The 15,279-nt window shown below is 39.9% G+C and overlaps 2 protein-coding genes across 2 annotated transcripts in view; one reads left to right on the top strand and one right to left on the bottom strand.

The window, feature by feature from the left end:
- The window catches only part of LOC119408487 (myozenin-2), a 7,818-nt gene extending 1,496 nt beyond the window's left edge, over nucleotides 1-6,322 (top strand). Inside the window, exons 2-6 of the mRNA XM_037675312.1 lie at nucleotides 649-743; nucleotides 3,700-3,854; nucleotides 4,325-4,478; nucleotides 5,074-5,257; nucleotides 5,912-6,322. Coding sequence (XP_037531240.1) covers nucleotides 665-743; nucleotides 3,700-3,854; nucleotides 4,325-4,478; nucleotides 5,074-5,257; nucleotides 5,912-6,095 — 756 coding nt within the window. The 5' untranslated portion in view covers nucleotides 649-664 and the 3' untranslated portion in view covers nucleotides 6,096-6,322. The remainder of the gene's footprint in view (nucleotides 1-648; nucleotides 744-3,699; nucleotides 3,855-4,324; nucleotides 4,479-5,073; nucleotides 5,258-5,911) is intronic.
- Nucleotides 6,323-6,655: 333 nt separating this feature from the next.
- Nucleotides 6,656-11,839, bottom strand: rbm22 (RNA binding motif protein 22). The gene is made up of 11 exons (XM_037675311.1): nucleotides 11,757-11,839; nucleotides 10,480-10,533; nucleotides 10,369-10,398; nucleotides 10,141-10,273; nucleotides 9,932-10,032; nucleotides 8,427-8,599; nucleotides 8,094-8,294; nucleotides 7,823-7,987; nucleotides 7,437-7,525; nucleotides 7,121-7,249; nucleotides 6,656-7,034 (listed from the first exon to the last, which is right to left on the bottom strand). The coding sequence occupies exons 1-11, from the start codon at nucleotides 11,808-11,810 to the stop codon at nucleotides 6,880-6,882; spliced, it is 1,284 nt and encodes a 427-aa protein (XP_037531239.1). The 5' UTR covers nucleotides 11,811-11,839; the 3' UTR covers nucleotides 6,656-6,879.
- Between the last annotated feature and the right edge of the window lie 3,440 nt (nucleotides 11,840-15,279).

The raw sequence follows: 15,279 nt of genomic DNA, 5'->3' as shown, positions 1-15,279 counted from the left end.
TGGCCTATATATATATATATATATATATATATATATATATATATATATATACAGTATTTACATGTTGGTGACCGTCAGAGTCTTTAGCTACTTTTGAATGAAGATTTTTTTTTTTTTTTACCACAGCAACTATTTGTCTGAGGCTTACTTTTAATCTGTCTGCTCTTCTGTCTGCCTCTCACTAATTTGGCAGTCAGCAAGTGAGCAACAGTGTGGTTACCATGGTAACCCCTGATGATCCACTTGCAGCAGCTTTAACATTTCGTTTAATTTCGGTTCTTTTCACAATTTTTCTGTTTATACACAAAACTTCATTTTATTGGCATAAATTATTAAGAATTACGTTTCCATTTACTTGGAAGTAAGTTTATATTGGAATTTTGGACAGTAGCTGCACAGGTGCCCATCATAATTTTATTAGAATATTTCTAGGTTTGTTTATTATCAGAAATATGTCTCCTAAAAAGCACAAATTATTATTCTTTTTTTACTTAATTGTTGAGGCTTGTAGCAAAGCATCAACAAAAACATTGTATTTTTTTTCTTTTGGCAGCAAAATGCTTAGTGACTAGTTACATAACTGTGTTTTAAAAGGCTGCATTTTCTAATCTTTTTGACAATAACTTTGAAAATATGCCCGTTTGTCAGGGGAGAAACGTTGAAGATGATGCAATCAGGGCTAGACAACCTGACCAAGCAGAGGATGTTGCAGGCCAGAGCTCTGTCTCAGGAGGCCAGAGGAGGTGAGTCTACAGACAGTATGCTAAAACACAGGTGACATGTTCATTTTAGATACAGACTTTCATGTGTTGACTTATTTATTCCAGAGATCAGTATAGAACAGAGCGACGCATCAGTCAGCTTGGAAACAAGCAGCGCAGCGATACACTAAAATCCCAGGGGTGGCTGTGTCTTGTTGAAATTCTCCAAACATTCGAGCAGCGGAGACGATCCCAACTCCGCCGTTTGTTTCCCACCGCCGAAGGCTTTGAAACCGAGTCTCGCAAACTCAGCAAAATGCGACTCCCGCCGTTGAATTCTTTTTCACGGACCGATCAAAGGCAGCTCCTCGAGGGGTGGCATATGCCCAGACCGCTCCTGACACTTATCATGCTCGAGTAAAAAGGGCCATCTGTTCCGACACAAGTCTTTCATCCACAGATCCTATTTATATGCCCAGTTTCCCGTTCAACTCTGGAGCACAACAAACATTACACACCACTTGACATCATCTCGAAGCTATTTCAGACCCACCGTCATGCCGTGAGTGAGCACACGGAGAGACACTGAGGAAAAGCTGCATGGATACTTAGTGACGCTGCACTTGGTTTGGCGTCTTCAGATCAGTCCAACTCAGCAGTCTTGTGATGACTTCATGTCATTTAGCAGTATTGTACATTATCCAAAATGTAACACACTTTTTATAACTTGCTATTTATACCTAATGAGGGGAGACATTTCAAATGATCAGAGTTTGATGGAAGAAGACCTAAAACAAACAGACTGGCAATGTCAGAGGACCAGTCTAAGCCAGAAAACATGCAGACAGTTGTATCAAGAGGTACGATCAAAATACAGAATCCACGTTTAAGAGTCAGCCTAGGTCTGGGGTCTGCAACCTTTATGATCAAAAGAGACATTTCTGTCCCTTTGCACACTAAATAAAATGTTTATAGAGCCACAAAACCTGCTAAAACTGTGATTATTAACTGGTGGTCCATGGGCCACTTCAAGCATGTTGGAGGAGGCTTTTCTGGCCAGTAGGTATTATAAAACTAAAATATCAAATTATTATTAATATTTATTTATATTTTCGGGCAAAAGAAAAGCATGGTTTTATGTAAAGAAGAAAAATATACATATTTTTTAACCAATTTTATAAAAATTCAAACAGGCAGGCTTATGTGAGTTTTCTTAACTGTGGAAACTATTCATAAAGTATCCTATTACGAAGTAATAAAGTATACATTTAAAAATTGGGCCTGTTTGTTCGGATACATAATAGAATTTTAAAATGAAAATAAATATTTCCATTTTCTTTGTTTTAAATTTCTTTAATCTTTATTAAACCAATTCTTGAATTGCGAAAGCTCCTCGATGAGAAACGAAACGTCTTCAGTTACAAATAAAGTCCAGTTGTTTTGTTTTTAACATTTTTTGGATTCAATCTTTATTGTTATCAAGTTGACTCATCATATTTCTTCTCAGCAACCTGCCTTAAAGGTATTTCCCTAAAACCGTTTGATGGATTTGAGAAAAAAATCAAACCGTAAGACTGGAAGGAAGCTAAAACCAGTGGCTAACAAACTGCTAGCATTATCAACAAGTTTTATTCCTTGTGTTAGTACCATCATTCACATACTGGCAAAAGAAATGACTGGAAAACTGCTAAAACTAGTTATTTCTTGTTGTTGGTACAACAACCAATAAATTCAGTTTTGTGTTAGTTTTGGTCAAAACTTGGATCCGCTGCAGAGGGACCAAAAAACCCCAGGCTTAGGTGGTTTCAAGGATTCAAGGTTCTTTATTGCCATCCGCATCACATGTGGTAAATGAGGTGGAACGAAAATGTGTACACAAGGTCCCAGTTACATCCAACAAAAGTATAAAATGTAAAAGACAAACAGTAATAAGATCTAAGATATGAACTAAGAAAACATTAACTAAAAATACACTAAGAACTAAATGTGATTAGGATCTCCTTTCAGTGGAGACCCTGGGGCAGACCCAGAACTTGATGGAGGGATAATGTATCCTCTCTGGCCGGAGATCCTAGGAGGAGCTGAAGAGTGTTGCTGGGGAGAAGGATGATTCAAGTCTAGGTTCTCCAGAGTGTTAATAAATTACGGTAGAAAGAGAAAAAGACAAACTGAAAGAGATCTGTACATTTCTAGTCATATCCTAATTCTCAAGAACAGGACTTTAGTATTTTTTTAAAAGGGGTAAAAGGATATGAGATACTAATGTGCCTGACCATAATACAGCTTTCTATGAAGAGGTGGTCCATTCCAAATGTCCCAGAGCTGACGTCAAGAAAAATAACACCTCTTTTTATCCACAACAATGTTTTGTTGGTTTGAATGTCTCTAGCGTAGTCTTTTAGAAAGTTTTCCCACATATCTACTATAGATGAATGACAAGCTGAGTACCATCTAAGGAACTGGATTTTGAGGGTGTATAGTATTTGGCTTGCATTCATGTATTTTTTATGTTTGATTCTGCAAATACTGGAAGTATTCAGGCTGTTATCAGCCGTTCAAGTGCAAAAGTCATATCTGGTGGTATAAAGTTGTATCAGTGCTTTTGCAAATGTCTTTTTCTTTGTTACACTTGTAGCAGTAAAGCTGAAATGTATTTTTTGCAGGATAAAGAAAAAACACATTAGCCCTGATTACCCACAGTGCTTTAATGTACTGTAAGTTTCTTTGCGCAGGAATGACATTGCAAAGAAGTAAACAAAAAACTCATTTTCCAATTTTATTGGCAATGTGTTGCCAGCCTGAAATACAGACATAACTTGTCATACTTAAAATAATAGTTCAGTTCTTACAATGCGGGGTTCTGAGCAATTATTATTATCTTCCCAGTTGTAAATAGCTCTTGGAACGACCTTGGTTTAGTGAAAATGAGGTTGTTTACAAAGATCTAAACAATTACTTTAAGTCACTCTCTGCATTTGTCCGTGTTGTTGTGCAACAGGTCTGAACTTGGGAAAAAAGATCAGTGTTCCTAAAGATGTGATGATGGAAGAGCTCAACCTTTCATCCAATCGGGGCTCTCGCATGTTTCAAGAGAGACTGAAGAGGGCCGAGAAGTTCACTGTGGAGAACGCATCCAGCGGTCCTTACAACAGTGTAAGGAACTGAGTGAAGACATGCAGCACAATGGCCTACATGCATCCCACTGTGACCAAGTCAAAAATAATTCTACAATTCTGAGCTGTATTTAATAGAGACTAATCCATACAAGAATTTTGGGCACAGATGTCAAAACATAGGGCACAAGATTTTTTTAATGGGCTATAAAATGTTAGGGTTATCACAACTTTTTAATCAAACTTTTCTGTATTTTGTTTTTGTAAATCAAGCTTAGGTCACCACAACAGCATACAAACTGGATCCATCAATCCATCGTCTAGGCTCTAACAATCGCAGCAGGGTTGGTGAATAACCCAAAGAGCTATAATATAGTTATCTGACACATATTAGTTGGAACGCTCCTCAACCATTAATGGAAAAGTTAGGGTCCAAGTGTAAAACTGGTGGTGTTATGTCATTTAAGACTTGAATCCATCCTCCAAAATCTAAATCAGTATGTTTCCCAGGTTCATCTCGAGGCCAGTCCTCCCCAGCAGATCGCCCCCGAGCTGCAGGGAGGAAAAGAGAACCAGGCTTTCTCCATCCCGGGTAAGCATAGCCTGGTCATGAACCTTCAGAAGACGGTAGCAAAGAAGGGCAGTCCTGATGTCCTGGCTCCAGGTAAACAGTAATGCATGGTGAAGAAGGGATGGTCACAGACTGCAACAAGCTGTGGCTCCTTTGAAAAGCAAAAGCTTGTGCAATGCATGGACACTGTCACGCTCTGAGAAGCCACAGCTCACTTTTCCAACGGAAACATACAGAGCGCATGATTTTGTATTGGTATAATTAAAGCCAGGGGAGTTGGCAGTTTGTGGAAAACAATTATCTGTGAGCATCTCTGCTGAGGGGCTGTCGCTGTATATCTGGCCTGGCAGAAGACACTGCTTACAGTCTGATGAGCGACTAAGCTCCTTCTATTATCAGGGATTCACACTGAGATAGAATTACTGTCATTCCTATCCCTGACAGGAATGACATTTAAGCAATGTGTGTGTACATTTGATCCGTGGGTGCTTCAACACAGCATGCTTATTTATTCAGCTTGTATGCATTGTATATAATGGAAAAACACATTAATTCTACTACTGGTATCTTAGAAGACACAGTTAGACATGAAATATTGGAAAAACAAAAAGTATGACACCTCAAGCTTAGTTAGATGCTTCTTTTAGGGTAATGTCTGCATTTGAGAGTTTTAATTGTCTTTTGCCAGGGTATTGTGGACCTTTGAAGGAAATTGCCCATGAGAAGTTCAACTCAACAGTAATCCCCAAATCCTATTGCTCCCCGTGGATGGAAGCTTTGGGAGACAGCGAAGCGCTTCTGAATTCCCTCAACACCCAGCTGCCACAAGCCCCACAAAGCCTACAGCCTGCCAACTACAGGTGCTTCAACAGGTAACGCACCTGTTCTTCATCCACCGAGTCTATTCGTGTAAATCAAACCTTGAACAATCCTGTTAAGTTTGCCCACCGTCTTAAAAATAAACTCTCAAATGACCTCACTGAGTTATCCATCATCATCTTTTCCCTCGGCTTCACTCCATGTTTCCACAGTTTGAAAGAGAATCCCGTCTCTGGCTTGCACCTCCTCGGAGTGTGGCAGTGAGATGGCTATTTTCATCTCTGGCCCTTGACAGATGAGCCACCAGTGGGGTAGTGGGGGTCTACAAGCTTTTTACGGTCCCATTAGACATACTGCACATTGAAATGTGAAATCAACTTTCTTGTGGCGTACATACGGGGCAGATTGACAACTTTGAGTCAATGCAGTCTATCAAGAGTCTGTCAGCACGTTTGGATCCTCTTACATCCTTAAGATTATGAAATTACAAGTTTAACTAACGTTGAGCTCCAACGGTGGGAGCAGCTACACAGCAGAGGTCGAGTTCAGTGCACACCCAGCTGCATTCATCTTGAATCCCTGCTGGTTTAAAGCAGAGCCCAGATCATGTGTCAGGGACCCAGTTAAGGGAAGGGGTGATAGTTGTGTTCTCTACAGTGAGTGTAGCCCGTTTGGTAAGGGGTCTCCTTTTGTTTTTTCCTAATCAGATCTGCAATGCCATTCGGTGGCACGATGACCAGCAAGAGAGTGATTCCAGTTATTGGCTTCGAGGCTGTGGAGTCCCAGAACCTGCCCGGCAACACTTTAGACCGCATGTACCGACGACCCAACTTCAACAAAGCGCCCAGAGGATGGGGCACCAACTTCAGTCCCGAATCTAATGAACTCTGAAATCGAGTTAATAAGCTAAAGACTGCAGCACAAACATCTTCTCTGACAAGACAATCCAGCTGATGAGCGTAAGAACGTGGAGAAGTGAAAAATAACTCTGAGACATGATAAATTAAAGTGATCTGCTACTGATTTGAGCTCTTGAGCCGAACACAGCTGGTATACAATCAAATCTGAGTGAAAACCACAGCTGGATGAGTCTTAGATTACTTTAGTCTTGCGCCTCTCCTCTAGTCACCAGACAAAACAAAACCAATGACTTTTACAATGAGACGGACTTGACAAAAGTCATTTTAATGATTTTAAACATGAAAAAAGTAGACTTAGAATAAGGTAATTATACTGCTGTAAGGATGAGATTTAGTAGTAAAAAAAAGAAAAACACAAAGTCAATGTAACTGAAAATGAACAGATTTTAAAATGCTTCTCAATATTCAGCTCCATGTTGGTGCATAATTAAATGAAAAGAAGATTAAAGTGAGAAAACAAAACAAGGTTTCATATGTACACCAGCTCTACATGCCCTGGTCATGTTGGTAAATACATTTGTGTCTTAAGTCTTTTTTTTTGATAACAGAGTCATCATGTACAAGCCTTCCTGGAGTTTCCTGTGACAGACTGTGCTCTTTCATTTGGCTTGCTCCTCTGCAGGTGGGAGTAATAAGAAATAACTAATCCCAGCGACGCTTGTTTCCACTAAAAGTTGTCTTCAGGTTCGCAGCAGCTCTTTGTAAAAACATCTGAGCGGGTCTGACATAAGGGCGAGAAACGTCTAATCTAGCAGCTATTCGGTGTGACGTGAGGCAAGTGCAGCGTGAGCACCCATGCGCTGAGGATCCTGGGAGGGATAATGGATTGTCCCCGGAGGTCTCATTGTCATAGGAGGGGGCACAGGTGGGGCCATGTGACCCAAAGGGTGAAACATTGGAGGGCCAAAACCTGAGCGAGCAAAAGAGAAAAAACAATACATTTAAGTTCCTACTGAGACTATATTCTGCAAAAGCGCAATATTCAACAGATCTTACCTGGAGGGGGTGGGTTTAGGCCTGGGGGTGGGGGCAAAGCAATGTTCATGATGGCAGGGGATGAGCTAGGGTCCAGATTGAAGTAGTTTGCAGGCGCCTCTTCATCTAGAGCTGGTGGTGGGGGCAGAGCTAGAATAAAGAGAAGTATTGCACATTAAAGATGTTTAGCTTTGCTTTATTTTAAGCTACAGTTTGCATGGTTTGATAAAAGTTATTTGTTGTTTATTTAAATCTAAGAAATAAACAATAAATTATATTTTAAATTACTTTTTGTGTGACTGTCGTTCATAAATTCAAACTTTCTCGGCAGACTCACCTCCAGGCAGTCCGGGTACAGGATCGAGTCTGGTGCCCATCTCACTCACACCGTCCTTCACACCCTCTTTGCCTTTTGCTGCTTGAGATCTAAAAGAGACGCACGATCTTGGATTTATGAAACGAAACGACAAACAAAGGGTGCACAGCGCAAAAAGAGCACTTGGCAGAACTACGTCTTTATTACAGCTCAAGTCTTTGTCTCTTCATAATCACTTTTTAAATGTGCTGCAGTATTTATGAAAACTTTTAACAGTGGTGGTGAGATCACTTTGGGCTGCTACAAACACTTCATGTATCCCGCCTGGCATTTAACAAGCTCATTCTAGCACGCAGGCCCAAGTGTGTTAGGCGGAGCTGCATGGGAGCATGGGAGAAGCATCTCACCTTCCCCACTTGACAGTCAGCCTCCGTCCGTTGATGATTAGTTTGTTGAAGGACTTCTCTGCAGCCATCTCGGCCGCCTGTCGTGTGGCAAACTGGATGAAGGAACACTGCTGCCTTTGGACTATGGTGATGGTTCGAATTTCACCAAATTGGTAAAAGTGGCTCCTGTAAACATGCAGATACAAAAGCTTGTTAGACCAAAATTATTGTTAAAATCAGAACACATACCCCATTCATGAATAATAAAAATGTTGAGGAAGGAGAGCTTTACTTCAGATCTCCATCTGTGACATTATCTCCCAACCCCCCGATGTAAAGGGTGGTGATGGATTTGTCCTCTGGTGGATCCAGTCGGGGCATAGTCGAGGCCCGTTTCAGCAGCTTGTCAGCGACCGGATCATTGATGCCATAGTAACGGTCTTTAATGTTCTGGTCAGCCAGAGGATCCTCAGGATCCGTAGGCTTCTCGTGCCTAATTACAACAAACACAAAAAGCCTTTTTTTTAAAAAAACCTTTTGCAATCTTACTTGAGATAAAATTCCTACATGAGCTGTACTGCACAACTTTAAAGCACAACGTATGAATCATCCAACTCTTTTTCACCTGTAAGGACACTCCTCCCCCCTCTTACACTCTCCCTTCACCCAGAAGGAGCAGATATGGGGGCGATTTCTCTTGTAGTATGGGGTAGTTCGAGCCAGTTTGAGCAACATGTCACTGGAGCTGGTCGCCTTGCCAAGCTGGCCCACCGGCCGAGTGCCATCAGAATGGGCTATCTGTGAACACAGGTTCAAACAGAAACCAAACATCAAAAAATACAGCAGGATCTAGGCTTATGTTGAAAATACCCTAAGTCAAGCGGATTTCAGGATACTATGGTCCTGTTCAGATCTGGAAATAACATCCACCTTGGACATTTTGACAGTAAAAGGAGAGAAATGTTTAAAACTGGATGTACAATGTGTACATTAAAACATCTCAGTTACCCCCTCTGTATGCAGATAAACATGTTAACAGATTAACACAGTGTGACAGCAGGTCTGCTCATGTTTCTGTACAAATTACCATACATTCAGACACCTGGACTACATTATTATGAGACATCTGAGTTGCATATATCTGTACATTGACTTATTTAGTACAAAACACAAGCTTAATTACTTAACAGACACAATACGAGAAAAATAAACGAAGAGTTATTGGAGACTTGACAGAGCTTTGTGAATGTTTCTGTATTGTGCCCTGAGATGACTTCTGTTGCGACTTGGCACTACATAAATAAACTGAATTGAAATTTAACCCACAAAACTCCATCACAGTAAAACTGCACATAACATTAACACAGCATTTAATTAGGCAAATGTAATGCAACACAACGCCGCTCAGACTTTTGTTGATTAAACACAGCACAGTTTAATACACAGCGTCCACAGCAGGTCCTGTCAGGTCCATAAACAATCAGAACAAACATTAAAGTAAAGTGAAACATGAAATGCATCATTATTTGATTCACAGGAGAAGGGTATTGACAAATAGTGAATAAAACTTTTAGCCAACCAACAAGAACCAAAACAAAAAGTATGTTCACAATACTGCCATGGATGGCTTCAGTTATGTTTTTTTATCAAATGACAGCTAAAACATAACCAAGACATCCAGGTAACATTTCTGCTGCTTGTGTGGGAACACATCAGTTTAGTAGGAGGTCCTACAGCTCGGCTCAGCATTCAGACAACCAAATGTCAGATAAGAGGAGTCCAAAACTAGCTCGGAGTGTGGTCTGAGTAAAAACGTTTTAAATGCATACTGAGGCCATTCCCACCAGTATTTTGCGCTATACAGATCTTATCAATCAGGGTGAATGTTAGCCCCAAGGTCTGATTGGTGTCTATAAAAATGAACCAAACCACTTGAGTGGAATAAAATTAGGTAAAAATTTGAGAAGTTGCAAATTATGATCGAATTTAAAACATTGATAAGAATCAGACACAGCTTCAAGAGATATTAAAATGAGGTGACAAGAAAAAAAAAGTGCATAATTAAGTTTAGCTCATGTCATTGCAGTTGAATACAAGTCACCACACTGAGCAGTTAGACTGCAGTCTTACCTCTCTCTCCATGTTCTGTGTGTAGTACTCTTTATTCACATCTGACCTGGGAATGTCATCCTTTATCGAGAGTCCGGTATCTCGAACCTGGATAGGCAAACCTGCCAAACAGAAGTTTTATTTAGCTTTTAATAATGACTATCTAATAACAGCCACGAAATTTTTTTTTTTTACAAAAAGTGCAAATTGAATGGGAGACAGAGACTCACCGTATTCCAGGTCCAGAAGACACGTCTGACAAACGTTCTTCATTTTACTGCAGGTTTGGCAAACTTCTGTCTTTTTGAAACGCATCTGTGTGCCTGGGCACCATCTGAATACGGTAAAGGGTCGAGCACAAATCTGACAAGCAAGACAGCATAATCTCAGAAACAATAGGAAACAAAAACATTGTTCCAAGCTTCAAGTTTTGTGGCACAGAGTCCTGCAAAGCATACCTTGCATTCTTTCCCGTATTTCTCCTTGGTCTGTAAAACAAAGCATGAATAGACTTACGAGTGCACTGCGAGCGAACAGCTTCCAGTTGAGCACTATGAAAGCTCACTTACCATTCGGATGTACGGATTTTCTCCCAAACATGTTTGACACAAAATTGGAAAGTCCTGGAAATTAAAACAACACAAATGTTCATTTAGCAAATGAAATACTATAAACTTTATTTATTAAAACAGTTCTTTGTTTAAACTATCTGAAGCTGTATCTGTCCTCTACTTGGGTTGGGGATCTTGGCAAATTTACATGTGTGAATCCAGAGAATGCTTTAGGACCAGCTCTCCCACACTTAGCCATCTGTTGAAAGATGCTGTTTCGGTCCAAAGTGCTAGCTGCTGAACATGACCATTGCTTTAATCCATCCTTTTGACAGCTTCAGCCAATGTCTCAATATAAGCAGCTTTGCATCAACCACACATTTTAAAGCTACAAAGTTTATAGTCTGATGCCGTAAGAAAACCAACAGAGGCCAAACACACTGCTGTTTCATTACTCATAAAAGAAAATAGATGTCTCCCTCATAGCAGAACTACAAGCTAAAGTCGTCCAGTTACTATAAAATTTTAAGCTAAAAGGAACTCAAACATAAAACTTTTTTTTAATGACAAATCCATCCTAAAGGACTTAGAGCAAAAGCATTTTTCACTCTTGAACAACTGATTGTGACTTTTGATTTCAAGTTCTGTTAAATCCTCGAGTTTTGTAAACTCATACATGTATTATTTATGCTAAAACATTGACGATGCTAACAATTACAGCTCAGGTATTTAGCAAACAAAAGTAGTCTCTTACGGAAACACTGATGTTTTAAACACAACTGCTAGGTTTAACTTTTCATTCACGCTTGTACCAAAAAAAAAAAACCTTTAATACTATTGTGTGGCCGGTTCGATACGCTACACTCATTTCTTGAACAGTTAACGTTTATAATCTGCGGCTACATTCGTTTTAGCCTGTTAGCCTGAATGGCTACCTTTAACACAACCAGTGTTCCGAGTTAAATAATAAAACTTATTTAGAGCCATGTTTCGGACGTACTTGCTTGGGCTCAGCCGCTTACATTTATTTGATTTATTTGGTACACTTGCCCTTTTTTTATTTAGTTGACGCTTCTTGCACTGAAGCTCGCTAACCATTAGCTGGATGCTAGTAGCAGCCACGCTTATACAACTAGCTAGCGGAAGGCTAACCGGCGGCTACTAAGCAAACTGGGGTATGTTTTTAAATACTAATATTTGTAATTTAACAGCCGGTTATATTTTGTTCACTCTCAAAAGAGGCGCTTCGGGATGATTTTTTTTTTATGTGGGAATAATAGAGTAAATTCACGTACCGCGTCTTCCCAGTTCTGTCTGTTGTAGGTGTTGGATCCCAGGGAAGTCGCCATTTTGCAAACGGAGAGCCAAACAACGAGAGAGACCCAGCAGACACTGCGCCGCTTCGCCTTACGGTGTCGCCCTATTTCAAGAAACTATTCAGAGTCAGAGTCAGAGTCAGAGTTTCTTTATTGTCATTCGCGCCTCATGTGGTACATGTGGTGGAGCGAAATTATGTACACGGGGTCCCAGTTACATCCAACAATAAAATGTCTAAGAAAAACAGTAATAAGATCTAAGATATGAACTAAGAAAACATCAACTAAATATACACTAAGCACTCATAACATAAAACATTGAACATCAGCACAAACATGAACATGAGTATGTGAGCAGATGTGCACACATGAACACATCAACATTGAAACAGATCAGCAGCAACATGAAACAGATCAGCAGCAACATGATATGGTTTTTCACAGTGATTATTCTAGTTAGAGATTCATGAGTCTAACAGCCTCAGGGTAGAAGCTGTTCCTCAGTCTAGTGGTTCTACACTTAATGCTCCTTAACCTCCTTCCTGAGGGGAGTGGGGCAAAAAGTGTGTGTGCTGGGTGGGTGGGGTCCTTCATGATGCAGGTGGCCCTCTTCCTGCATCTGGAGGTGTAGATGTCTGTGATGGTGGGGAGACTGATTCCAACAGATTTCTGTGCAGCCTTCACCACTCTCTGCAAAGCTTTTCTTTCTGCAGCTGTGCAGCCTCCATGCCACACGTTGATGCTGGAGCACAGGATGCTCTCCACTGCACACCTGTAGAAGGAGGTGAGGACTGAGCTTCCCAGACCAGCTCGCCTCAGCCGTCTGAGGAAGTAGAGTGTCTGATGAGCTTTCTGGATCAGGCTGGTGGTGTTGTTGCTCCAGCTGAGGTTGTCATTCATGTGTACACCCAAGTACTTGTAGCTGGAGACCACTTCCACCGCAGATCCTCTTATGTTCAGGGGAGTGTAGATGTTTTTGTTCCTTCTGAAGTCCACAATCATCTCCTTTGTCTTCTTCACATTGATGTGAAGGTTATTCTCTCTGCACCTTCTTCATTTCCCCCTCAATTAAATATAAAGCTATTACTGGCATTTTTTCTTGGCTGTTAAACTAAAATAGTTTTAAAAGCTAGCAGACTGTGAACCAGCGACAATAATGACCTGATTTTATTATGAAATTCTGAGGTGAAACAATGACTCAGAGACAAATCTGAGTCATTTAACCCAAGGGCAGCAGGAGGGTTGAACCACCATGTCAGTTTTAAAGTAGGGGTGTAAATCACCAGCTTTACCACGATACGATATTATATTGATTTGTTTGTATGATGATACGATTTTTCTCGATATCACAGTCTGTCACGATACGATTTTGATTCTATTCGATTCACAAGTCTGCGATCGATATATAGCGATATCAAATGCCCATCTCATTTACATACAAATAAATTTACAAAAACAATTCAAATGTGATTGAACCATTTTATTTCTGTTGTTACAGGCACCAGGCATTTAAACTAAAAACATTTTTTCTTAAATAATGAAAAAATAAAAATAAATAACCTGTTCAGTATAGTCTCACATTTCTTATGTTTAAGTGCATTTTTTAAACCCGTTAACTTAAAAGTATCCTGATTACCTTTCAGTTATAAAGAAACAAAAATAGATATTGAGCTTGCATAATATGACTATCAATGCCGTGTTTCTTCTTCAGGTGAACGGCTAAATTTGTTGTTTCCCGAGTATTTTAAGTCACACTGGCACCTGTTTCATACGACATGAGTTTTGTCCGTTGAGCCGTCCTTCTGTTGGAATCAAAAATATTTCAACAGTGTTGATTTAAATCCAGCAGGAGAGTGAAGTTCATTATCTGTGTTTTCTGCCTCGTCTGCCATGTTGCTGAGGCGGCCGCAGCCGCGTACGGAAATGGTGACACAGACGTGCCTTGGGAATTTCAAAATAAAATCGTATTTTAAATATGACTATATGAATCAATGTTTTAGTTTTGCCATGATATAATTGAATCATTAATCATTTAATCGGTATATCGATATAAATCGATGTATTGTTACACCCCTATTTTAAAGATCTTATTTTTATGTTGGGATCAAATTGTATAAATCATTTTGGTCAGCAGTTGTCACATAAAAGCATAATAAATATTAGCTGATTAAAGTGGCCATCTGAGTGGAGGAACGTTGATTATTTCACACCAAGAGAAATATTTTATGACCTTAAATTGCTTGATGTGAAAAATGCAGTCACTGTGTAATTAAATATTCAAAACTGTAATTACACTGAGCTATTTTGTTAAAAATTCAGGATTAGATATAGACCTAATCTATTTCTGGGGCTTTAATGCCTCGTAGCTAACCAAAAGAAAGCTGCAGTAATAATTGCACACTCAGTCTCAGGTTTGTGTTTATGCTGCATTTTATTCCTCTAAAAATAATAAATAACATACACGTGGCTCTACTGATGACATTTTCCATTTAAAAAAATATCAGAATGCAGTGTTGTTAAATACACTTAAAATGACTTGCACTCAGTATATTTTTTTATACTTGGGAGATGAGGCAACTTATCATCACAATAAATAAATTAAAAGGGAAGAACAGAAGAGGCCTAATCCAAATGTGTCGACCACTCGTGATTTATCTTTCCACCTCGTTCGACGTGCGTTGAGGTGTCCTTCTTGCATGAAACTGATTAATCTGGTGAGGGATGCTGGAGATTATGACCAGGTATTAAATCCTGAATATTTATTCTAGTTCAGAGTGAGGTTGTGAGTCAAACGGCTGAGTTTACAAAGCTTTGAGAGCTGGCAAAGTAATCATTTTGCCTATTTCCAGGGCAAAAGGTGTCTGAATACTGGAGTAAATTAGGGGTAAAATCCCTTTGCCTGCATACTCTGTGACCATAATGGAAATTTCCACTGGCCTCTACCCCTTGTTTTCCTTATCTGGATGGCTTCACCTTATTTGGAGGACATGAACCCTCGGGAAGCTCCTCTCCTAATGAGTCATGTGACTTAAGGATGAGATGGCCAAAGCTAATTTAAAGGAAAGCTGTCAGTTGGATTTTTTTACGCTCCACGATCATCACCTTAGGAGTCAAAAAGTCATTGGATGTGTAGGTGTTCAAAACATGGCAAACACTCTGTTTTAGAGCCAATTTTAAAGGATATTTGGGTCATTACACGTGGTAATTTGTATAAAAAATTAAGAACAAAAAGAAAAATCCATCATTTGCGTTGACCTCTATGAGGTTTAGGCAAACACAGTAGTTTTATCAAACAAATCTGGTTTGGTAGTCGGGTGTGCTAAGAGTCAATGTCTTGTCCATGTAGTTCAAGAAATAAACAGGTTTTTATCCACATTTGGACTGTCCATTATTAGTCCTGCTGGGTGAAAGCTGCTCAACCTGAGGCCTGTCTGATGCAATGGGAAACAGGGGGGCTGAAAGTGCTACAGCGCCGCCCCCCCCCCCACGCCCCCAATAGATG

This window comes from Nematolebias whitei, chromosome 4 (genome assembly GCF_014905685.2).
Source record: "Nematolebias whitei isolate Nwh7 chromosome 4, NemWhi1, whole genome shotgun sequence".
Lineage (NCBI taxonomy): Eukaryota > Metazoa > Chordata > Actinopteri > Cyprinodontiformes > Rivulidae > Nematolebias > Nematolebias whitei.
Note: the sequence above shows the minus strand (reverse complement) of the source record. Positions and strands in the feature narration are given on the sequence as shown.

Bases quoted from the DNA above. Each gene is read 5' to 3' on its own strand.
- rbm22 (XM_037675311.1), bottom strand. From the start codon at position 11,810: ATGGCGACTTCCCTGGGATCCAACACCTACAACAGACAGAACTGGGAA. The intron at 10,534-11,756 runs GTACGTGAATTT...TTTAATTTCCAG, and splicing joins GACAGAACTGGGAAGACGCG to GACTTTCCAATTTTGTGTCA. The intron at 10,274-10,368 runs GTATGCTTTGCA...CTTGCTTGTCAG, and splicing joins AATACGGGAAAGAATGCAAG to ATTTGTGCTCGACCCTTTAC.